This window comes from Tachysurus vachellii, chromosome 22 (genome assembly GCF_030014155.1).
Source record: "Tachysurus vachellii isolate PV-2020 chromosome 22, HZAU_Pvac_v1, whole genome shotgun sequence".
NCBI classification, from domain to species: domain Eukaryota; kingdom Metazoa; phylum Chordata; class Actinopteri; order Siluriformes; family Bagridae; genus Tachysurus; species Tachysurus vachellii.
This window is the reverse complement of record NC_083481.1, coordinates 5,447,533-5,472,056: the sequence shown is the minus strand read 5'-3', so window position 1 is coordinate 5,472,056 and position 24,524 is coordinate 5,447,533. Positions and strand designations below refer to the sequence as shown.

The window sequence follows — 24,524 nt, the reverse complement described above, 5'->3', positions numbered from 1 at the left end:
TATTTACTTTAATTCAAAGACAATAACAGGAGTGACAGTATTTAGTTTTTGTTTGTTTGTAAATATTTCGGCAAACGCACAATTTAACATTCTAGCGTTTTTGTGCAGCTCGTGACATTTCTGATAGCATGTCTCTGCAAATAGTGTGCCTTATATATGTATGTGAATATGTATTTATATGTCTATATATGCACTGGTATTAAGTACATCAGAGCATTAGTGCATTAATATAGCTTGACAAGAAAGAAAGAAAGAAAGAAAGAAAGAAAGAAAGAAAGAAAGAAAGAAAGAAAGAAAGAAAGAAAGAAAGAAAGAAAGAAAGAAAGAAAGAAAGAAAGAAAGAAAGAAAGAAAGAAAGAAAGAAAGAAAGAAAGAAAGTGGATGGATGGATGGATGGATGGATGGATGGATGGATGGATGGATGGATGAGAAGGGAAAAAGAAAGAAAGAAAGAAGTGAAGAAGGATGGGTGAATAAAACAAAGAAAGAGCAAAAGAGGAGGGATGGATGGATGGATGGAATAAAAAAGACAGAAAAATACAAAAAACAGACAGATGATTTAAATATATAAATATGTGCCAAATCCTGTCACCATTATTGAAATTTATTTCATTTTGCAATCCCACATGAAGGAACTGAAATAATTCAGGCAAAAACTACATGGTCTGATAAACAGTGTCTAAAAAAACTCACAGTCTACCACGCCGATTTTTAATCTAAACCCCATCAGACTCTCATCAGAGTCAAAAAACTTCAGTATCTGCAGTGTACAAATGGACCAATGTTCAATTTCACCACAACACTGAGCTACACATAATCAACAAGAAACAAAATTACACAATAGTAACTTTTTTTAAAACACCCTCATCATTTTAGCGATAATGCCATGAAATGCTTCATCAGGACAGAAGCTATTCACAGAGATGGAAGTAATAACAAAAACGACAGGGTATAAAAAAAAATAATAAATAGCTTGCAATTATTTTGTCTCGTCGAAATCCACTTTGCGGTCCTAAGTCTGAGTACTATTGAAACACAATAAATGCTTCTATTAGAATTAAACTGGAGTTGAGCGAACTGTTCAGAGGCATAATGGGGTCAAGTCACATCCCTTCTGACCAAACAAAGCAGGATTATCACAAACATCATACCGAGAAATATAAGACTGTGATCACTAAAGTAGATATTACTCAGGATTTATTCCTGAATGACAAAAGTCAACGGTGTAATTTAATATTGTGTAACATCCAAAAAATATTTATTTCCTGTTATCAACGTCATTACAGCAGCTACTTACAGTCGTTCTATCACCAGATACTCAAGAAAGAAAGAACAAAAAAACGAAAGAAAGAAAGAAAGAAAGAAAGAAAGAAAGAAAGAAAGAAAGAAAGAAAGAAAGAAAGAAAGAAAGAAAGAAAGAAAGAAAGAAAGAAAGATGTGTGGGTGAATAAAACAAATAGTGAAAGAATGGATGGAAGGATGGATGGATGGATGGATGGATGGATGGATGGATGGATGGATAGATGGATGGATGGATAAATGTTGGTGGTCATTTAGATGTGGTCATTTTAAACGTGAATTAAATATATACATGAGCCACATGATATATATATAAATAATGTAATTTATCTAAATTAATTTTATTTTTTTTTTTGTGATTGCTAAATCCTGTCGCTTTGACTGTAATTTAATTCAATATGCAATCCAACATAAAAGGATTAAAGTAATTACAGACTATGTTTTTCAAATCAAACAGGTTCAAAATTTTAAAAAGATGTTAAATTTCAGAGAGGAAAACATCTACAATTAAATGTTCCAGTATTTTCTCCCAAATATGCATATCAGTGTAATAATGTCTGATATGATATAAAGTGAAAACGGTGCTCTTTTGGTTGTACAGTTCTTGTACCAGGGATTTTCTCAGAGTTCTTACCCCTCGGTTGCTTGCGTTCTCCTGCAGGAACTTGCGGAATTTGTTGAGGAAAATGTATCTCGAGGCTTCGCCCTACCGACGGAGACATGAAAACAATTAAATACAACAACAGCCAAAAAAAACAAATGTAGATATTTTATACATCACGTGTCTGTAACATTCTGATTTCAGAATGTCAGAAAGGAGTGAGATTAATAAACAAGGACAGAGATGACGATCCAAAAAAATCGTAGCCGTGGCTGCTGACGTCAGTGAAACGTGTCGTAAAAATACGGCTGCACTGCGCCGCGCTCACGTACCGTCCCTTTGTCCTTGTTATTCAGCATCAGCCTCAGGATCTGAACCTGTAGCACCTCTACCACTGTAGACGCACACACACACACACAGACAAAAAGAAAGCTGGCAATGAAAAAAATAAACAATAATCATAAATACAAATCAATTATCATCATCATAAATAATCATCATATATTTTTATTTTATTCTAAGTATGATTAATACCCTCAATCCTCTTTTTGAGCCTCTGACAGCCTCGCTCGTACGCTCGCCGCCTGAGTCGCTCCTCTGCGCTCTCATGTCTCGGGTCCGTCTCGTCCTTACCCTGTATACAGCCCGAATATTACAGGACACCAACATTTCAAGTATCTTACATTTAAACACTTTCTACCATATCTACATAAACCAACAATTCCATATTATAGAAATTTGTCACAATTTTTATGCTGTTCGTTAGAAGGTTGTGAGTTCGTGTCCCAGAACTTTAAAGACTGTTAATCTTTATCTATGATCAACTCTATAACTTGGATTGTAACTCGTTTACCTCGCTGAACATGACTTACAGCTTCATCTGTGAGTCCTTACCTCTTTGTCGAAGTGTGTTGGCCACCATGTGGTGGGAATGAGCTCCTCCAAGCCGGCCTCCTTTACCCTCAGAGGAGTCTTGATGTAGAAGAACACCACAGAGCGCAGTACGTCAAATGTAACCGTGTCAAGGAGCTTTCACGGATTATGGTAAATAAAAAAGGAGGATCTCAAGAAGCGCTACCTTCTCGTAATGTCCTTGGTTTAAAATGTAATAAATCAACTTAAAAGTTAGCTTTATTACATAAAATAACACTGAACTGAAAGTTGTCTCGTACCATACAACAGCTCTGTTGCAATCTTGATTTTGATGGGTGGAAGATGTTGATTAATTCAATAAAGCTGCAACATATTTACATTAATCTGCTCGTCCTATTGCTATACATCATCGTGTCTATGGTAACAATTCATTCACAAATTACATTTTTGGATATATATATGCATAACTATGATGTAAAAAAAAAAAATTTATTTGAAAAATTTTAATTCAAGTAATTGTTGGCAAATTGCTGTGGTATAATTGGAAAAAAACACTTCAGGATGTCCTGCTATTGTAAAATAAGCCACATCAGAGTAATAACAGTAACTCAGCCGTATGTCAGGAAGCATCACACCATCCCATCACTTTAGATTACCTTTAGTCTGTGACAGCACATCCCTAAGTGTTTTTTTATTCCTTTGATGAAAAGCATTTGAAGCCTTTAACAGATATTTTTTTTCAGCAGTTGTCATTACATTTGCTCCAAATTTCTCCAGCGTTCTACCTGCCTCATCATTATTAGCTGACTTCCTATTCCTGTTCAGTGTACTTTTTGGTGTATAATCAGAAATTATAGGGGGGGCACGGTGGCTTAGTGGTTAGCACGTTTGCCTCACACCTCCAGGGTCGGGGTTCGATTCCCGCCTCCACCTTGTGTGTGTGGAGTTTGCATGTTCTCCCTGTGCCTCGGGGGTTTCCTCCGGGTACTCCGGTTTCCTCCCCCGGTCCAAAGACATGCATGGTAGGTTGATTGGCATCTCTGGAAAATTGTCCCTAGTGTGTGACTGTGTGAGTGAATGAGAGTGTGTGTGTGCCCTGCGATTTGTTGGCACTCCGTCCAGGGTGTATCCTGCCTTGATGCCCGATGACGCCTGAGATAGGCACAGGCTCCCCGTGACCCGAGGTACTTCGGATAAGCGGTAGAAAATGAATGAATGAATGAATTAGAAATTATTACAAATAATGTATTTTCGGATCCAGGAAGGATATAAAACGTTGTTCAGGAGGTACTTTCTAGACTTTTCATGGCGTAAAATAGCAGATGTCAAGCGCAGATAGTGAATCTAGAAGAAATCATAATAAAAATACTTTAGTATTAAGTCCATAAATTCTGACTCAATCGACTTTAACTGGCATGGAGCAGGATTATTAGATTCAGATTATTTTCTTTTCTATTGTATTAGATAAAATCTGACCAAAAATCTAAACAGAAATGTACATTATAGAACTGTATTTCTGATAATGTTTGAAAATGATGGATTATTGTATCAATATTTATATTAACTGAATAATCTGACTCTTTGCTGGTTTCAGTGATAAAAGATTTATAAGACAATGCATTTGAGTGATTTGAAGCAAGGCAAAACGGAGCAAAGCAAAGCGAAACAAAGCAAAACAAATTAATGCAATATAAAGCAAAGCAAAGCAAAGCAAAGCAAAGTGAAACAAAATAAGGTAAAGCAAAACAAAAAATAAGCAAGGCAAAGCAAAAGCACAAAACAAAACAAAGCAAAAAAAAAAGCCAAAGAAAAAAAAGCAAAATGAAGCAAAAATAAAAAATAAAACAAGATCAAAGCATGTAAAAAAACATTTTGATCCATTTTAAGACTGATCAATTTTGCCTGTCACTAATACACAACCTTCAACTTCCTGAACATTTGTTAATGGAAAAAGATAAAACTGCCTCAAATCCTAAAAGGATAAAACTGCCTAAAATCAACAGAGAAATAATCCACCTTCTATAGTGTACTGTACTGCTCCCATTAACAATTCTTACTGGCCTCTGTGTCTTACCTGGAAGCACAGGTCAGGGATGATGGGTGAGAATCGGTACGCCCTGAGCAATGACATCATCAGCTGCTTCAGGCACTCGTTCACCTCAAAGTCCTGTCGGAGGAATGAAACCACAAAGAAAACGCAAAAAGCCGACATGAATGAAGATGTGTACGTATGATTGTTCACAGATTCATATTTACATCTGCTTGTTTTTACACGATTATATTCTTATTATTTTAAATGATGTGATGCTCCTAGACTATCTAGTCACAGTGTACAGACACAAAGTTCATTACCTCCATGAGGAGCCAGAAGAGATCGAGCAGCTGCTGGATTAAAGGATGTTCATCAACGGAGCCTCCGCCCTCCAGGATACCAAGCAGGAAACTCATCAGGACATCTTCTACCAGGTACACTTTACACTGTGGGATGTTTACACACACATTAAGCACTCTGTCTGAGCCATCAAGTATGAGTTCTACATGTATGTGTTGAGAGACACGCTACACTAACCATAAGAGGAGCGAAATAATTGAAGATATGTGCCAGTGCGACCAGGACGGTGGGCTCTCCTTGAAGCTGCCAGGTTGCAACATCCCTGTCGATGATCTTCTCATCCTTAAATAAATAAATAAATAAATCTTTTGATATTAAAAAATGAAGCCTTCACAGAACAGTCTATTATACTTAAACTAATATTCTGTTCACATTTAAAAGATGTGGATTTAAAAGAAACAAACCAAGTAAATTCTCTATGACTCTCTTCAAACCCTCTGTGTCTTCTCTGTGCCTTGTGACATTTAATTAAATAACCTTGAGCGGAAAAAATTAAATACCATATATAATACCAAACTTTTTCCATTTTTCCTTTACATCTCTGATGTAAACCGGAATGCATTTAATTTCAGAGAATTTCCATCTATCCATCAATCCATTTTTGTACCACTTATCCCAAACATGGTCTCAGGAAGCCTATCCCAGAGGACTTGGGGCACAAGGTGGAGGACACCCTGGATGATGTGCCATCGTGTCTTTGGACTGGGGAAGAAAACTTGAGGAAAGCCACTGAAGCACAGGAAGAACAGGCAAATAGGGTGGAGCCGGGACTCTAAAGTCCAACCCTAGTGTTGAATGTGCTAACCATTAAGCCACCGTACACCGTGAACTGCTGTAAATTGCTGTAAATTATTCATGTTCTTCTATTGGAAAGACATTGGGATTGCACTTGATCAGTTGTACCTGTGTGTCAATACCAGTAGACATCACGTTCTTAATGTACACCAGCAGCCTCTTGGCTTTGATGAGATCTGCAGTTGGAGGGTCCTGAAGCGGATGGTAGCCTTCCACAGGATATGTGAAGAAGCAGAAGGTTAAGGAAGCTCCTCTTAAAGCTACACAGTTTACAGACACAGAGATGAACAGGTGAGGGTAAAAGACTTTGCTCAAGAGGTCAATAATTTGAACTTTCAATCTACTGTGTACTGAGATCCTCTAAGGTAACAAAATAATAACACCAGACAACAAACAGGGAGAAGCAAAAAGGATATCTGAATGGGCGGCTGCCGAAGTTAAAGGCCACAGACTCTTTAAAAGAAAGACTTATTGCGGGGAAGTAGGCGATCCCTGGACCCATCTTGATGTTACTGAAAGCTATACCTAGGGACTGTCCATTCCTGAGAAATAAAACACCACAAGCATGAAAACAGACCCATGGAACTAAACAAACAGTCAATACGTTCCAAGTGGGCTGGAGGACATGACAATATCAATATCATAATAAATTATATCGCAGTATATTTCAGTGAAATATTGTAGACATTTATGTAATTGTGTATATGTGTATATATATAGTGTGTATATAAAGAATGCTTACAAAACAAAAAATAAACGTGTCCTAAATTTGTTTATTAATAAACAAACATCAATATTATTTTGTACCATTTTAATTACATTTTAATTTCTGATATTCGCAAGCAAACCTTTATTTAAAGGATACGTATTTCTTTATTTAGGTTTTCAAGAATCATAACGCAATATTTCTGTCAGTTCATTTCATCCGCCTGAATATTCAAATGTATTAAAAGGATTCAAAACCAATCAACTTACAACACTATAATTTTTATTTTGAATAAACAGGAAAAAGAGTTTTATTCCTATTTTATTCAGTGTGATATTTAATAATTAATTGTTTTAATAAATATAAAACAAATGACAATAAATATAAATACAGTACTAAAAATTTATAATACAAATAAATTAATAATAATATGGAATATGAATTAATATTAAAATTCCATATTTCAATGTAAAAAATGAATGGTCATTTACATAAAATTAAAATATATTTAAATATTGGATGTAAATATTTTTTATATTTTTGGATGTAAATGATATTGTGTATTAAATAATAAATACTAATGTTTGGAACGCCCTAGCTCCACCCACTTTACTACAGGCTAATTTTCTTTTCTTTTCTTTTCTTTTTTTGCCTTTTGTGGAAAAGTCGTGATTACAGTGAAATGTAGAGAATTAATTCACTTACAGACAAAAAGTAATTGTTCCTTCATCGAGGTCTATCATGCAGCTAACGATGTCCCCTGCAGCCCATGACTGGAGGAAAAAAAACATTTCACAGAGAAGTTTAATAAACATAAAGATGTCCAGTAGGACGTTATGGAGAAACAGCATGTAACCAAGTCCAGGAAGCAGTGTGTGTTCTCACTTTGCCGTAATTGGTGGTTGTCACGTTCCATTTTCTGACTCGATTACCATCGTACGCATACGAGTCCGGAGTATCTCCAACTCCCTCCTAAATGAAGAGGTTAGTCGTACACATGAGATGAGACTGTGAGATCAACATAAAGAGAAACAGATAAAGAAACCTACACTGAACCTTCAATGATAAAATTACCATCATTGTATTATAATTACTGTGTGATACATTTAAAATAATAAAAACAAAAATCAAAGAAAAAAACAAAAGGACAAAACGGGTCCTGGAGGAAAAAAAATCACTGATGTTATTCCAGATGTTGCACATGTGTAAGCAGAGTGTACTGTATGTCTATTATCACCACTCATTTGATGCCAAGTAACACCAGCTGACCTGGCATCAGCAACATCGCATCTGCTCAAACATGTCGAAAAACATGATAATGTAAGGTCTGGAAAAATACATCTCACGCACACATGAGGCTCTGTACCAGTGAATTCAGAGGAAATAAAAAAGTGTGCAGATATTTAACATAAAATAGTGTCCTAAAACCTAAATCCAAAAACTGTCTATAAATAAATAAATAAATAAATAAATAAATAAATAAATAAATAAATATTAAAAATAAGAAATAATACTTTAAAAAAATTTAAATGTTTAATTATTTTTGCTTTTTTTGGAAAATTAATTTATTCTTTTTTTAAAATTTTTTTTATATACTGTTTTTATTCAGATTTTTTTTTTAAGCAAACCATTGGAGAAATTAAACAAAATAGTGTCTTTCGCTTGTTAGCTTCTTGTATATTTTATGTATTATGAATAGAATAATTAATTAATTAATATCATTTTTTATTATTGTTATTTATTATGTCTTTATTGATATTTGGATTTATTTTTGCTTGTTTAAGTTTGAAAAATTATATACATTACAGAGTTACACATTATACGCAATAATGCCTTACCTATTAAAGGCACTTGGAAATTAAGTCAACAGATTAGTAACAATTGTAACATTAATATATGTAGGTTTTTGAATAAGTTAACACATACAGTATTATCGCAAATAAAATCTCTATTTCCGACTGGATGTCAGTTGTTTTCTGCAGAACATGAAAAGTTCTTATGGACAATGTACCAGATGATACAGATGTGCTTGGCCACAGATGAAACAAAGATATTAAAAGTTTTGGTCCTTTTTGATTTTTTGTTTGTTTGCAGGTTTACATAATACTTTCTTCTCTTTTCAGGCATTTTTCTTTTTTTCTGCTTTTCTTTTTTTCTAGGTTTAATTCTCCTCCATTTTGTCCTTCTCTTTTATGTCTCTCTCTATTATCTCCTTATTGTCCTCTGAAGACTGGAGGGTGTATTTTATAGGTGTCTATCTGTTTTTATATATGCCATCCTAACACAGGACACAATCTCACACGCACACGCACACGCACACACACACACACACACACACACACACACACACACACACACACACACACACACACACCTCCTGGTTGAATCTGCAGTTCAGTGTGCACCATCCAATCTGCATCAAACCTTGTGATGAGATCAGGACCTCGTACATCCATTTCCCTGAAAGTGAACACAAAGATTTAAACCCACGCAACACGTTACAATGGCGCTTCAAGGAACCATATACTCTACTACAGAAGCAAAGCTTTACACAACGGTGGTCAAAGCTAGTGCAGTAAGTTAGGATTACCTTTGAATACACAGGTTGTAGCCCTTATGGAACTGAAATTGCTATGGCCAATGACCTGAGTAAAAAAAAAAAAAAAGGATTGTTATAATGGTATCGATAAAATATCACTTTCCTAGTACATTGTTCAGCTCTAACTATAAACCTGAGACAAAGAAATGATTCTTACTCCTAATAGATCATCATCTACAAATAAAAGGCCTTCGAAACCACTGGTGTGGTCAAGGACAACGGTAGAAGGTCCGAGTCGTCCTTCTGTGTGATCTGTATACAATAAGATGGTGTATATACGTCAAGTACAAATGCAAATGAGTAAAAACAACAACAACAACAACAATAATAATAATAATAATAATAATAATAATAATAATAATAATAAATCGTAATCAGATGCTATATAAGTAGAAGTAGCTAACGTTTCCAACTTAGCCCAAAACGTGTAATATTAATATCCCAGTACAGATCATTCTTTCATTCATAAGCGTAACAGGAAGACTATACTGACTTGATTTGGTGTTTCAAAAATAAATCTCTATCTAAGCACACTAGAGATAAGAATTTACTGATGTACGGCTATTGTGTAAAATACACACAGGAAGTGACTCAGTCTGACCTGGACTGTCCTCAGCAGGCTCGTCCTCACACAGCAGTTTCTCCAGGTGAGCGCCGAGGTCCTGGAACGTCAAGGGTTTTCTGAAAAAAGATAAGAAAAGTCATCAAGATCGTTCCTACGCTCAGTGGATGTTTATAGATTATAATCTGTAGCTAAAAGAATCGGCCCGATACAATGCTATGATATCCGTGCTATTATATATTACCCAACAATACGCTTAATTATTTTTACAGAACATAAGAAACATAATACAAAAATTAATATAACAATTCTAAATTGTGTCATTTATTTATCCTCTCAGGGAGTTTTTCCCTTGCCACAGTGTAGTATTTTTATTTTATTTGAAATTAATTATTTCTAAATTAATTTTAAACTTTATTTGTATGTATTCAGGGGTGCACGGTGGCTTGGTGGTTAGCACGTTCGCCTCACACCTCCAGGGTCGGGGTTCGATTCCCGCCTCCACCTTGTGTGTGTGGAGTTTGCATGTTCTCCCCGTGCCTCGGGGGTTTCCTCCAGGTACTCCGGTTTCCTCCCCATGTCCAAAGACATGCATGGTAGGTTGATTGGCATATCTGGAAAATTGTCCGTAGTGTGTGATTGTGTGAGTGAATGAGAGTGTGTGTGTGTGTGTGTGTGTGCCCTGTGATGGGTTGGCACTCCGTCCAGGGTGTATCCTGCCTTGATGCCCGATGACGCCTGAGATAGGCACAGGCTCCCCGTGACCCGAGGTAGCTCGGATAAGCGGTAGAAGATGAATGAATGTATGTATTCATTTATTTCTTTTTATTCTTTTTTTTATGATTCTTATTATATATATTTATTACTTTTTTCTTTTCTGTTTCTATTCTTTTGTAAAGCTGCTGTGAATTGTTAAGGCGCTATACAAATAAAATGAATTTGAATTTGTTGCCGGATCAGCCAGAGCGACTTCACACAGCGACTACATGTCTATTTCTGACAGTCAGTTTTCTCCAAAAGATCCCATCATGCTCTATCTATAGAGCCGCAACTGGTAACCCGAGCCCTGCGCTGGACCCTGAACAAGACCCCCTGCGCCATTTACATTCTACCACCTGCCATGCCTCTGAAGAGCTGAAGCGTACAAAATAAAATCAGTTAAGGTTCATATTAATGAATTTCCTTCTATGTAAATTTACAGAATTTCCAGACGAGATTTTATTAAATACCAAATTTCTTGTTTAAAGGCTCAAGATGCAAACTTGTTCATATCCAGCTTGATTAGTGAAACTCAGTACGAGCCAGAACCTCCAGGAGATCACAAGTTTATGATCTAAGAAATTAACACTTAATCAATCAAATTCCACGATAGACGTAGAAAATTAAGATTTTTCAAAATTGAAGCATATTTTCCACAGATTTCATCGAAGACACGTTGTATGACATCACACATTTAAAGCTCTCATCCATTCCATATATATATATATATATATATATATATATATATATATATATATATATATATATATATATATATATATATATATGTATGTATATGTATATGTATATATACATATATATGTGTGTGTGTGTGTGTGTGTGCGTCTGATAGGTGAAAAACTATAAAAATTAAAAACTATTTTGGCCACAACAATCTCCAAAAATCTCTTCTTAATCCTGGAGGGATCAATATGCAAATTTATACAAACTCATCAACATTTGCTCCTACATAAATATTTATGAATAAATTTCTTCATATTCAGTCTGATAAATCAGGCCAATTTAAGACTTTTAAACTCTAAATGAATAAATGAACGGGTTGTTTTACTACGTGTGCTCTCCCACCAAGAAATGTTTCAGTAATATGAGCTTTAGATGGTAGCTTAGTGATTAAGGTGTTGGACTACATGGTGTAAGTTAGAAGCCCTGTCATGTTCTTCCTCATCCTCTATACCTGCTCTTATATACTCTTCTCTTCCAATTAAAACTTCTTTATATGTTAAAAATTCTGTTGTGTTTAATACTCTAAAGATTTGGTATCAATTTAGGAAACGTTTCAAGTTTGTAACTGCTTCTCCTTTAGGTCCGTCATCTTTTTCCCCCTTCATGTTTGGATTCTTTTTTCTCAGTGTGCTATAGCAAAGGTATACACTGTTTTCTTGACTTTCACACAGAGGGATTTTTTTAACAGTTTTGCTAATTTGTCATCATTGTATGGGCTACCTGCCAGCCACCTCTTTAGATATTTTCAAGTTAGGCATTTTGTTCAAAAAGGTTTTCTTGGGTTTTCCTGGCTTTCCCTCAGCGCCACCTCTCCAACAATGGGAAGGGTTGCTTACGTATAAATCACAAGGAAAAGGTGCTGTCTCTGAGATTTATAAACATATTCTGGATTTCTGTGACCAATCTACCTCCAAAACAAAGGCTGCTTGGGAGGGCGAACTGGGATTTCAGCTTGGGGGCGGGTGGTGGGATGGTGTTGTAAACGGCTTTGGTAATGTCTCATGTGCTCATCTCGCACTCATGCAGTTTAAGGTCATTTATAGGGTGCATTTTTCTAAATATAGATTGTCTCAAATTTACCCAGATGTCGAGCACAAATGTGACAGATGCTCTAGCGCACAATGCCACCTGAGTCACGTTTTTTTTCTGTCCATGACTATATAATTATTGGTCGGATTATTTCAGTACAATGTCCATTATTCTGGGAGTACATTTGCAACCCTGCCCATTGATTGCTATATTTGGACTTCCAGATGAAGCATCTCAGTTAAACTCTATGCAAAAAGAAGTTATTAGCTTTACATCATTGTTGGCCAGATGTCACCTTCTTCTTCAGTGGAAGTCCTCAGTCCCACCATCTCGCTCACAATGGCTAAAGGATACAGCGTTTTTTATTAGGCTTGAGAAAATTAAATATACGATAAGAGGTAATACCTCCAGGTTTTTTCATAAATGGCAACCATTTATCTCATATTTCATAGGCCTTCAGGTTTTGCAAAATTAAAATTATTGGTACTCAATAATTAAAAAGGGCCAGGACCCAAGGTGAGTGGGTGGTGGGTGGTTTGTTTTCTGATTTTCCTTTTTTACTTCCTTTTTATTATTGTTAATCTTGTAATTCTTTTACTTTACTCCTTTTTCATGTAAAACCAAAATGGTATTCTGTAATGTTACTTGATTTTGTTTGGAATAAAAAGATTTCGCAAAAAAAAAAAAAAAAAAAAAAAAAAGGTGTTGGACTAATGATCAGAAGGTCATGAGTTTGAATCCCAGGTCCTCCAAGCTGCCACTGATGGGCCCCTGAACAAGGCCCTTATCCCTCAGTTTCTCAACTTGTATAAAATGAGATACAATCGTAAGTCGCTATGGATAACGCCGTCTGGCAAATGCTGTAAATGTAAATGTAAAAACATAGACCAGAATTCTGAAGCCAACTTTTTTAACCTGTAGGTTGCTGATGCTGGAGCCTGTTTAGTGGAGGCAGGAAAGACACGGTGCAGGTAGTCGCTCAACAACTTCTCATTCACAATACCTAGAAACCCAAGAAACCAAGCACAAATTAACTGTAGTCATCATGTTAAGGCAGGACTCCACGGATGAGGAATTTGTAACGTTAAAACATTTCCAAAAAAATATATATATATATATATTACATTTATTTATTTATATAAGGTTTTGTCTGATTAAAATATATCATTTGCATATTTTATAAAAGCATGTGCAGATATTAGTAAAATAAACTCTAAAGAAGAAATGGGTTTTAACCGGATGGCACACGGACACTAAATAAGTTTTTAAATTTTGCTGCAGTGTTGGAAAGTTAGGAAAAAGCTTCATAAAGATAGATTTTCTTTCATGTTTATCTCATCCTGAGACATTTATTGGTGTGTTTTTACACTATTTGCTTAAATTTTATCATGTATTAAGAAAATTTCAAGACTTTAACACAATCTTCTGTTTTTTTTACAGGGAATTACAGGGAAATTTAAAAATCTATTGTTTGTAGTAATCACATATGCAGTAGAAATTATTTTTAACAGTCTTGGAGTATTCCTTTAATCACTGTCTAAGCCTGATCCTAATCTTACTAAATGTCACAATATTTTTTTATACTACGATACCATTGTGTTAAGTCTAATTAAGTATATTCTCAGTACATCAATTTTTAAAAAAGTATGATGGTATACTATTACTAGATCCTACAACAATTCATTATACAGAGTGAATCGTTCTTACCTGCAGATTTGGGTTTGTCTGCGTCTGATGCCAGGCGATAATTTCGTCGGGTCAGGGCTGTACCACCCCCCTTTGAACTCATACTGCCACTTTAAAATAGTCCTCAGTTCTGATACACACACGCACACACCAGAAAAATCAAAACAAACGATAACTATTCCTCTACAGAGCAATCAGATTTGTATCTGATACTGATTTATAACATTGTTATAACATTGTAATGCTCAGTATTATCATGCAACAAAATGCTTAAAGACTTGAAAGAGATATTTTTCTTGATTATATTGATTATGATACAAGTCACCAATCACGTCATGCACGTGAATTATTTATAAGCACTTTCTTTGCACAAAGACTGACCAACTCCATGCGTCAGTCAATCCTGAAAGCAGTTTCGGACTCAGTTAACAAATCAGATCTCCCAATATTTTTCCTGATTTAAAAACATGTTGCATGGCTACTGGTGCTGAAAACAGTTCTCTGAGTAAACTTACCATATCCATGAGACATTTCAATCTCATCTAAATTAAATTCAACATAGAAATTAGAGATAAAACCTTATTTCGTGTACAGTTCTTACCAAAACAAATAGTTTTGTTATTAATAACATTAAATGAGGTAAATACATTAAAACTGTAGGAAAAAGTGTATTTTGTGTTATTTTTAACAAGTAATAAATTGTTTGCATTTAAATTTTAACTGAATTATTCCTTTTATAAATTACCACCATATAAATCACACATTTCTAAAAGCAAAAAAAAACAGCTGTAATACATCCCCCAGCAAAAAGCTTGAACATTATTCTCAGTATATAACAATATAAAATAACAGTAAAACAACATACTGATGTTGCTATGACCAAAATTAATGAACATTATATTTACTTCAGCCTTCAGATCTTTTCAACAATCCATTGTCGTTTCCTGAAATTGCTCCGATCACTATTAAATCTTACATTCAACACAAAAACATGTTTACGTTCTGTTTACATGTGTTGTTGCCAAATCAATATCAGTCGACACTCGCTGTATTTCTCCTACCCGCATTCCGACACCTGCGCAATGACTGGCTACTCACATCCCGCCCTCTGCGTCCTGATTGGATAGCGTTGTAAAAATCCAAGCATAATTGAGTGGAAAAATGTACCAGCCAATCACAACGCAGGAGGCGGGGTTACTCCAAAACGATTGGGAAAACAAATCACAAAAGATAGCTCGAGTAGAAAAGCTTAAGTAATCCACACAGTTCCTGCACGTTAAACATAGCAACAGCTACTGTAGTGAGATTGTGCACGAATCGGATAATGCAGTTTAATTAAAATATAAGCAAATTAAACAATAATATCGAGCTCGCGCATGCATCAGTACAGGGCTAACATTATTTGACAGTGACAGCAGAAGCTCTGCTCAGTTGCACTTACATATTAAAGCAGAAATAAATACACAGACCTAACAGAGCTGAAATTGGTGTTAATTACCCACAAATAAATGCTGTGCTTGTTACCTGTTTTGGTTACAGGACTTCCCTTCTTTAAATTTTGCCAAGAGTAGCTTTCACTGCTGGATAAACGAGTCCAAACTACGGCGAGCTGACAGAGTCAAAAAGCGTCCTTAGAAATGCCGAATTTCAAATCGCGCTTAGAAATCTATTATGAGAAATTATGAGAAATCCATTATTCTGTGTTAACCTTTTTTAGTTTAAACTTACACTTTCCTACATGCCGATCGACCACCAGCTGATATCGATGCAGTCGGATTTTTATCCCTCACTTTCTCTATCTCTATCTCTACCTAAAGACAGCAATGCAGCAGCACTTTAGTGATTTGAGTCTCTCTCACCTATCTATTTTTCAGTGAAGTTCAGAATTATATCACAATGAGAAGTTCCACTGTGAATAGGGATGACATTGATGCGAATACTGAAAGAAAAACCAGTTAAAATGATGCTGAATGTGATGTTGATGGTAATAAAATGAAACGTCTGGAAGTTTAACTGTTCGAGTAAAGTGTATGAGCAACACACTGAATGCGGATCACATTCACATTCAGCATCATTTTAACTGGTTTTTCTTTCTGCATTCGCATCAACGTCATCCCTATTCACAGTGGAACTTCTCATTGTGATATAATTCTGAACTTCACTGAAAAATAAAGACTGAGAAAAGCAGCTCTTTCGTTTTTAGGCACTATCAGAGATGCCCATGTTATAATGAATACACCAGTCACTACGTTAGAAATGTTCCTGTGAAATCGGTGCAGTGAATTAAATTAGCAGTGATTACTAAACACACCATAAATATTTAAATAAGCATATTTAAAGTATTTCTGGGAAGAGGTGGGAGTAAGTCACACATGTGCAAGTCACAAGTAAGTCTCAAGTCATGAATGTCAAGTCAAAGTCAAGTCGAGTCTTTTTTTAATATTTGTCAAGCAAGTCTCAAGTCTCAAATTTGCGACTTAAGTCTGACTCAAGTGAAGTCGAGTCCCCCATCTCTGAATCATTTAACTCAAGTCCGAGTCATGTCTCAAGTCATGAATGTCAAGTCAAAGTCAAGTCTTTTTTAATATTTGTCAAGCAAGTCTCAAGTCTCAAATTGCAACTTAAGTCTGACTCGAGTCAAGTCATATGTGTCGAGTCATACCCCATCTCTGTTTCTGGGTGGCGTTATCCTTTAATAGGAAATATTTAAAAGTGCAATTCAAACCAATTGTTTATTTAAATTATTGTTGCATGGTAATAAAATATGTAATGTAAGGATTTCAAATGAGAAATCACATCAGATTGGGTAAAAACTCCAGGATGGGTTTAAGTGCACATAAATATAATATTAAATACAATTAAATTAATTAAAAAAATAAATAAATAAAATTAACATTAAATTAACTACTGGGGAAAAAAGGGTGTATAGTAATAAGAAAGGTTGTGATTAATTTAAGCTTTTTTTTCTTGATTTTTTTTTTTTTGCTTTCATTTTCAAACATATTATTGTTTATGCAAGTCAAAGAAAAAAAGTACACTGACGATGCTGAAAATAAAATGTCGTTTAATCCACAGTTTGTAAGATGCCGACACTTTGGATGATAAAATATATTTTATTTTCCTGTTTTCAAAACAGTCATTAAAAAGCATTTTGTTGACTTAAAAATATTTGCTTACAACAGATTCACATGTCGATAATCACAATAATCGAGTAAATGTGGTCTGTAGCAATTTAAAGTGGTTAAAAACATTTCAGTCTGTGGGGGATTACTGACATGTCACAGCTCTTTTTTTAATGCTGTAAGTCTGCTTTCAGAAAAGCTGCTCTCTTGGAAACTCCTTCGGGTCCATATTTCTCGCCAAGCCTCTCAGACTCGAGTGAATCGGCTGAAAGTAGCATTTCGTCATCGTGCCGAGTCCAGATGGGACCATGAACTTCAGGATCGTAACCTTCACGTAAAAACGACAGAGCCATAATGACATCACCGCTGGCTTTTAAGAGCGCCTTCATGACATCAACCAAGTCTTTCTTAGATTCCTGCATCAACCTAACTACCTGTTGTTTTGTCTCTAACAGGCTCTGAGAGGACTGATCTTCCTCAGATGGCTGGCTGAGCTCCTCCTGGGACTCCTGCTGAAAGAGGAACATGTGAGCATTGGACATGATGGATAGAGCATCACTGCTGGGACCAGCGTCATCGTCCTCTGACTCTGGGGTTCTCCTGTGGATTTGTGCAGCCGGTGCAGGCTCTTCTGCCTCTTTAGGATGCTCGGGATTTGCTTCCTGTTCCCTTACAGCTCTTTCACGTGCTGCCATGATCTGAGATTCATCAGTATCTGAGGCATTAATGACTGAATCCTGACTCAGAGGCCGGCCTTCCTGACTGCCATCGACCTGAAAAAGGAAAAAAGTTAAGTCTGTGCATACAGGACAGCGCGAGAATATCTCAGAACTAGAAATGATCAGCAAGGAAGACTGATGGAAAAGAAAAGCCAAGACTTCTAGATAATGAATAAGCTAGTTTACAAGCTGTGATATCTGCAAAAGGGAGTTTTAATAAGTTCTGGTCTATTATAGTGTCCATACTCATACCACAAATTCCAGTTTTCTATTTTGTACGTTCATCATATAGAAAAAGTAACGGTGTCCTGGTGGTCCAGAGTCTGGATCCCGCACTCTCATTGCCGTAGGGAATCGAACCCAGGCCGCAGCAATGAGAGTGTGGGATTAACAAGGTTAACAAAGTAAAGTAAAGGTATTGAATTGATTCGGTATGACCTTTTAAAACAGGGAGTGATTCATTTTCATTACAATCAACACAATTTTGACTTAGACTCTAAACAAACTTAAAGGCAGATTAGTTATCTCCACATGTCAGAAGGATGAAAGCTTTAATACGGCGGTTTCTGAAGACGAGAATGTGTTCAGCTTCAGCTCACGGGTGTTTTAGGCTTTTTTTTTCGACGCTGAACGAGAGGGTTGCATCAGAAAAGGCATCCAGTGTAAAACCTGCACCAGGTCGAACCTGCAGACCAGGTGACCCGCTGTGGCGACCTCGAACAGCCGAAAAGAACATCATCAAATAGAAAGTAACTATGTATTAACATTTGCAAAGAATTTATTATCAGTCCCTTCAGTATTTCTCCAGGTATTTTTTTTGTGATTGCTGCAGCCAAAAATGCTTGATTTTGATGTTTATTTTTTTTTTCCAAAGAATTGCATGAACAGCATTCTTCCTTTAAACTCCTACCAGTGAAGACACGAATGTAACGACTTTCTATAATAGCTGTCCTTATGCTCAACACAATTGAATGGAAGAGGGCTTTGTCTTAATGTATAACACCAAGTCCTGGCCTGGAGAAAATCTGTAATAATCTGTAATAAAACTGTAAGCATCTCCAAATAGTTTGCTAGATTTTGCAATAATTTCTGCAATCGCAAAATCACAAAATCCTGGAGGGTCTGATTTAATAGTTGGTCTTATTATTTTATTTAAAAAATCACCAACGTTTGTGAGGGGTGACAAAACCTTTCGATGCAACTGTAACTGTATGTAAAATTGTTAACAAATGTTATAGATTTTTTTAAAAACAGAATTAAGGATTGTACCACTTGAGAGTCTTCAAATTCTCTGGCAGCTTTCTGGAGTATGCTGAACGCAGAGGGTTTTTCAGGTGTGTGACTGTTTTGCTTCTCTCTGGGAGGTGACGACTGATCATTTGGTCCTGAATGGAAAAAAAAATAATAATAAAAAAAAAATAAATAATGTGATACCAGCATGAATAAATATAATGGGTAAAAATAAGCTCCAGACTGTGTAAAGAACAGAAAACTGCCGAGGTTGTTAATGTAACAGGAAAAAATGCTTCTATTAACCTTTCAGGCTTTATGTACAGACGACGGGTAAAAATAAGTCACTCTTCGCTCTGACCTACCAAGGTATCCTTCAAGACTATTGGTTGGATTAATTTTGGAAGACTTCTTAAAATCTTCTTGAAAAATCTGTGTTCGAACGTTGCACTGCCGTCTTTTATGAATTCATTTTAGGAATAATATTTTCCACCTATAATATTAATCGGAATGTCAGAGTAAATCTTTACCGGATGTCGTGTTCTCTACTAGTGTGTCCGTGTCCATTCTGGCTCTTTTTGGTGAGACTTCAGGCTTCTCACTGTCACACTGTTGCTGTTCTTCTGACTCATCAACATCAGTCTCTTTCCTTATTTCTGAGTCAGGTTCCTGAGGTCTTTCTTCAGGTGAAGTTTGGAGCTCTGGTTGTTCTGATTCTCCTTCCTCATGCTCATTGCTTGATTGTGTGGCATCTGAATCAGAAGACAAAACTAACGCTGCTTTCTTTTTGGGTGTCTTCTTTGGTGTAAGCTGAGAGGAATTATCCTGAGGAGAGGGGCTCTCTTTCAGTGGCCTAACTTTCTTTTTTCTCTCAGGGGTTTTCTCTTGCAGCTTATGCTGCAGGTGCTTTAAAAACCGGTCCTTCATGGACTGCCAGCTATGATTGGTGATGTGCTGATGCTCCATTTGCTGCCAGATCCGGTTGCCTTTTACTTCTTTCTGATGCTTGGCGATGTAATTTAAGATGGCCGTGTCATCTTCAAGCGAGTATCCCAGACGTCCCTTAGCATGCCGTTTCCGTGACGCGGCCCTTGTCTGGACAGGCTGTAAACTGTTAAACCTGTAGCTTTCTATGTCTAACTGCTGGTTCTGTGCCACACAGTCATGAACGTACTGAGTGGAGATGTAAAAATGTCCAGCAGCTCCTACAGCAGCAGTGATGTCACTGGGATCCGCTAACAAAATGGCGTTGGGCTCCTGAGTCCGACAGACGACTCCTCCGCCGTTCGATATTAAAGGCTGAAGCTGCACTTTGGTGGGACCGGGCCTTATAAAGAAGCGCATAGGTTCACCTTTAACATTCAGGAATAAGACTGCTGATGTGGCAGAAGATTCATTTTTAATAACCGACATCGTTCACTTCAGACCTGAAAAATAAAAAATTAAAATAAATTAATAAATAAAAACGAGGCAAATTTTTAACCTCGATTTATTACAGGATTTTCGAAAAATACAATACGTAATTAAAATTCCTGTATGTAAAAATGTTTCGTAACCGTATTATTTTAGACTATTTTGAATTGCAAACTAACAATTTTAAGAACAATTTTGCAAAATACTAACATGGAATGCAAAAGTTATTATAAGGTGTGCTATTAATGTACACCACAAAAATTAGATCATATAAATTAGCAAAATTAAATACAGGATTTATTCTCACGACTCAGCTGATAAACAGAGTTTTGTTGTTGTTGTTTGTTGCTAATAGCTTCATTAACAACCTATAAGTAGCTCAGCATCATCTTTCCACATCATCTTTCAGTTGTACAGATGAGAAACTAATACTCCATCAGTTTCATGGATTTATTCAGCGATTTCTGTAACCCCAGAATTAGATGTAGACTTACAGCATTCAACACCAGGGCTATTTATTTCCTCTGATAATAAAATAAGCCTTTTTTTAACCAAGAACCAGTTTGTTACAAGAAACATCATTTTCACATCTATAACTGTTCTCTTTTGTCTTAAACTAGAAGGATAAATTATATCCTTCTAGTTTAATTTTTCAAAATCAATAGTGGATCAATAGCGATTTATGCTGTAGATTTTTTCTTTATCTTTCTATACTTGTATATACAATTCAGACATGAATTAATATTAGTGTAAAAATCACAAAACGGCAGATCTTGATTATTTTTTATTTGTAAAATAATCAAGATCTGCCGTTTTGTGATTTTATGTACAAATATTTTATGTTATATATATTATAATATATATTATATATTATATATATTATAAATATTATATTTTTTTATTTAGATTTTATGTACAAATAAAAAATAATCAAGATCTGCCGTTTTGTGATTTTTACACTAATATTAATTCATGTCTGAATTGTGTCTGAATCATTCTGTTTTCTATATTTTTCTTTTCTAGTGACGGGAGTTTCCAGGTTTATAGTAATGTATTGAATATAGTGTTTTTTTTTGTTTTTTTTTATTAATGTATTGAATATAGTGTTTTTTAATTAATGTATTAAATATAGTGGGTTTTTTTTTATTAATGTATTGAATATAGTGTTTTTTTTTCTTATTAATTTATTGAATATAGTGGTTTTATATACATATATGTAATGCGTTATATGTTAATATATAACTTGAGAATGAGATGTTTGTAAATAATAAACAATAACAAAGCATTTTAAACATGTGCAATAACAGAAATTTTTAAACAATGTACAATATTACTCATGTGCAATATGTCTTCAGTGTAACCACTACTATTTTTATACATTTTTGTTTTTGTATATTATGTCTTTATTCTTTTTATATATTTTTGCTGCTGTAACAGAGGAATTTCCCCATTGTGGGACAAAAAAAGGAATATCTTATTTTTATCTTATCTTATCTTATTTTAATCTCAGGTGTTTTCTACCAGTCTGAGGTAAAGCTGTAAATGTTGTGATTCATTAAAGCCTTCAGGATGGAAGCAGACGTTTGACACGTCTGGTGTCTGTGTATCATGACAGTCTGTACAGTGCGTTTATCACTGATGTAATGTAAACAATAACTAAATAAATACAGGTATAAAACTTATGGCATGTTGTTTGGTGCTGCAGCAGAACAGGAATAAAATGCTTCTGGACATGATGTTAAAATAATCCACTTCAGTGATATGAGTCACTTTACTCAACTCTTCTTCTTCTTCTTTCGGCTTTTCCCTTCAGGGGTCTCCACAGCGAATCATCTCTCTCCACCTAACCCTATCTTCTGCATCCTCAACACCCACTAGCTTCATATCCTCATTAATTACATCCATATACCTCCTCTTTGGCCTTCCTCTTTGCCTCCTGCCTGGCAGCTCCATGTCCAACATTCTCCTACCAATATACTCACTCTCCCTCCTCTGAACATGTCCAAACCATCTTAATCTGGTCTCCCTAACTTTGTCCCCCAAACGTCCAACATGAGCTGTCTCTCTGATGTACTCGTTCTTAATCCTGTCCAATCTTGTCTCTCCCAAAGAGAACCTCAACATACCTCAAGCTCAGACTCCTGTCTCTTCTTCAGTGACACTGTCTCTAAACCATACACCATGGCCGGTCTCACCACTGTCCTGTACACCTTCCCCATGATTCTCGCTGATATTTTCCTATCACACAGAACTCCTGACACTTTTCTCCACCCATTCCAACCTGCCTGCACTCGCTTCTTTACCTCTTTCCCACTCTCTCCATTACTCTGGACTGTTGACCACAAGTACTTAAACTGCTGTACCTTCTTCACCTTCTTCACCCTGTAACCTTACTGTTCCACTTCCCTCCCTTTCATTCACACACGTGTAGTCAGTCACTTTACGCAACACTAGTGTTAATTATTTTGCTCAGTAATTATATTAGCATTAGCTCAACAGGGCAAAGGTGTGAAACTAACGACTGATTTACTCGTCACGTGACCAACTAACTAATAATAACTGTGAAAATCTAAATCTAAATCTGTAAATAAACGCACAATCCACACAGTCGCCGGTGTTTAAATAGTATATTAATAAAATACCGTTACCTTTGTTTATGTTCCAGTGTGTTGAACTTTGTGGAGAGGTGTGAAGCAAATAAACAACAACCGGCATGTCAAATTAAAAGTCACAAGACGTCGAAGTTTGTGATTTGTTGTGTTTTATGTTTTAAAATCACACCTTTAAAACCATCATTAGCACGAAATAGAAAGCGCATATATAGCAGAAGATTCCTCAAGAGAACATCGAAATAAAGATGGAGTGACTCCAAGAGATGTGTGGGCTCCCAAGCAGGGATTTCTTACACAAGGCCAAATTATTTTGATTCCCAAGCCAAATAAAGACACTTTAATCTTAGACAATTTATCTACTTACTACTAAGTATATGTTAAAAATATATTAACGTATATGTAAAGTTATAAAAATCAATACATGTTAATATATTCCGCAAAATAAGTCTCTTATTTTGGCATTTTAAAAAGTGTGCAGAGATTGATCGCTGCTTCACTTTTTAAAAGACCGCCAAATTGTTGCCGGAAGTTGTCCTTGAACAATAAATAAATAAACAAATAAATAAATAAATAAATAAACAAACAAACAAATAAATAAATATTTAGCGTATTTAATAGTGGCGTAAGTATGCCATAATGTTACTATAGTAAAAGAAAGTGACGTTAAAGTTCAATGTAGTTGATGACGGGGCCTATATGTGACACGACAATACCGAGATTTGGCCACTAGATGGCGACATGTTGTTGTTTTTTTTTGTTTTGTTTTTTTTCCTGCTTTCCAGTCTGATTAATAACTTATAAGGCAAAAGAATTTAAAATTTCAAAGAAATTCAAAATGAACCTCGTTTTCCACAAAGATCACAAGATTACTTAAAACTATTACTAGAGTGTATTGTAAATTTTACTACATTCTAAATAAGGCAGGATTGGTTTAGTGTTATATTGAATAATTAAAATAAACTCTAATGACTGATTTTATCCTAACATTATAAAAAAATAAATAAATAAATAAATAAATAAATAAATAAAGCATCAAATTTAAAAAAAAAATACATAGCCAGGACATTGGATTATAAGTAATGGATTATTAGCAAATTTGAAGTTATTATGTTTTATCATAAGGTTACTTTGATTAATATATTTATATTTATAATATTTTAATATATTATTTATAAAGTGAATGCTAGAAATGATGAATTATTATAAATAGAATCTAATTTTCTTAATTTTCTGTGGACGACTGGATGTGAGATGGAAATATCCAGATCCACTCTGTATGGGTCACCTGGGTATCAGTCGCACATACTAGCAGCATCAGAGTTCCACTTTGTTCCACATGCATACAGGGTTTTTTGGATGTTGGAGGAAACCCAGGCATCAACA

The 24,524-nt window shown here is 35.4% G+C and overlaps 2 protein-coding genes across 3 annotated transcripts in view; both read right to left on the bottom strand.

Moving 5' to 3' along the window:
- LOC132838048 (E3 ubiquitin-protein ligase RNF123) overlaps positions 1 to 15,670 on the bottom strand; it is a 146,369-nt gene extending 130,699 nt beyond the window's left edge. The window contains exons 1-19 of one of the 2 annotated variants that reach the window (XM_060858153.1): positions 15,570 to 15,670; positions 14,067 to 14,175; positions 13,275 to 13,362; positions 9,867 to 9,946; positions 9,423 to 9,517; positions 9,257 to 9,311; positions 9,041 to 9,126; positions 7,552 to 7,638; positions 7,372 to 7,439; positions 6,377 to 6,502; positions 6,069 to 6,183; positions 5,343 to 5,447; positions 5,126 to 5,251; positions 4,848 to 4,940; positions 4,044 to 4,117; positions 2,795 to 2,912; positions 2,435 to 2,534; positions 2,233 to 2,294; positions 1,934 to 2,005 (exon numbers count right to left, since the gene is read on the bottom strand). In XM_060858153.1, the coding sequence (XP_060714136.1) occupies positions 1,934 to 2,005; positions 2,233 to 2,294; positions 2,435 to 2,534; positions 2,795 to 2,912; positions 4,044 to 4,117; positions 4,848 to 4,940; positions 5,126 to 5,251; positions 5,343 to 5,447; positions 6,069 to 6,183; positions 6,377 to 6,502; positions 7,372 to 7,439; positions 7,552 to 7,638; positions 9,041 to 9,126; positions 9,257 to 9,311; positions 9,423 to 9,517; positions 9,867 to 9,946; positions 13,275 to 13,362; positions 14,067 to 14,148 (1,632 nt within the window). In that variant the 5' untranslated portion in view covers positions 14,149 to 14,175; positions 15,570 to 15,670. Of the gene's footprint in view, positions 1 to 1,933; positions 2,006 to 2,232; positions 2,295 to 2,434; positions 2,535 to 2,794; positions 2,913 to 4,043; positions 4,118 to 4,847; positions 4,941 to 5,125; positions 5,252 to 5,342; positions 5,448 to 6,068; positions 6,184 to 6,376; positions 6,503 to 7,371; positions 7,440 to 7,551; positions 7,639 to 9,040; positions 9,127 to 9,256; positions 9,312 to 9,422; positions 9,518 to 9,866; positions 9,947 to 13,274; positions 13,363 to 14,066; positions 14,176 to 14,950; positions 15,063 to 15,569 lie in introns of those variants that run through there. The other variant, XM_060858154.1, reaches the window with a different exon arrangement.
- A 1,468-nt stretch (positions 15,671 to 17,138) lies between these two features.
- On the bottom strand, positions 17,139 to 23,279 carry terf2ip (telomeric repeat binding factor 2, interacting protein). The gene is made up of 4 exons (XM_060858575.1): positions 23,178 to 23,279; positions 19,647 to 20,543; positions 19,156 to 19,271; positions 17,139 to 17,940 (listed from the first exon to the last, which is right to left on the bottom strand). The coding sequence occupies exons 2-4, from the start codon at positions 20,527 to 20,529 to the stop codon at positions 17,338 to 17,340; spliced, it is 1,602 nt and encodes a 533-aa protein (XP_060714558.1). The 5' UTR covers positions 20,530 to 20,543; positions 23,178 to 23,279; the 3' UTR covers positions 17,139 to 17,337.
- Between the last annotated feature and the right edge of the window lie 1,245 nt (positions 23,280 to 24,524).

What these genes read in the sequence shown, in the direction of transcription:
- terf2ip (XM_060858575.1), bottom strand. Translation starts at nt 20,529, where the DNA reads ATGTCGGTTATTAAAAATGAATCTTCTGCCACATCAGCAGTCTTATTC. An exon ending in AGTAGAGAACACGACATCCG is followed by an intron (nt 19,272 to 19,646) that starts GTAAAGATTTAC and finishes TTTTCCATTCAG; the next exon opens with GACCAAATGATCAGTCGTCA. An exon ending in AATTTGAAGACTCTCAAGTG is followed by an intron (nt 17,941 to 19,155) that starts GTACAATCCTTA and finishes TTCCTTTTTCAG; the next exon opens with GTCGATGGCAGTCAGGAAGG.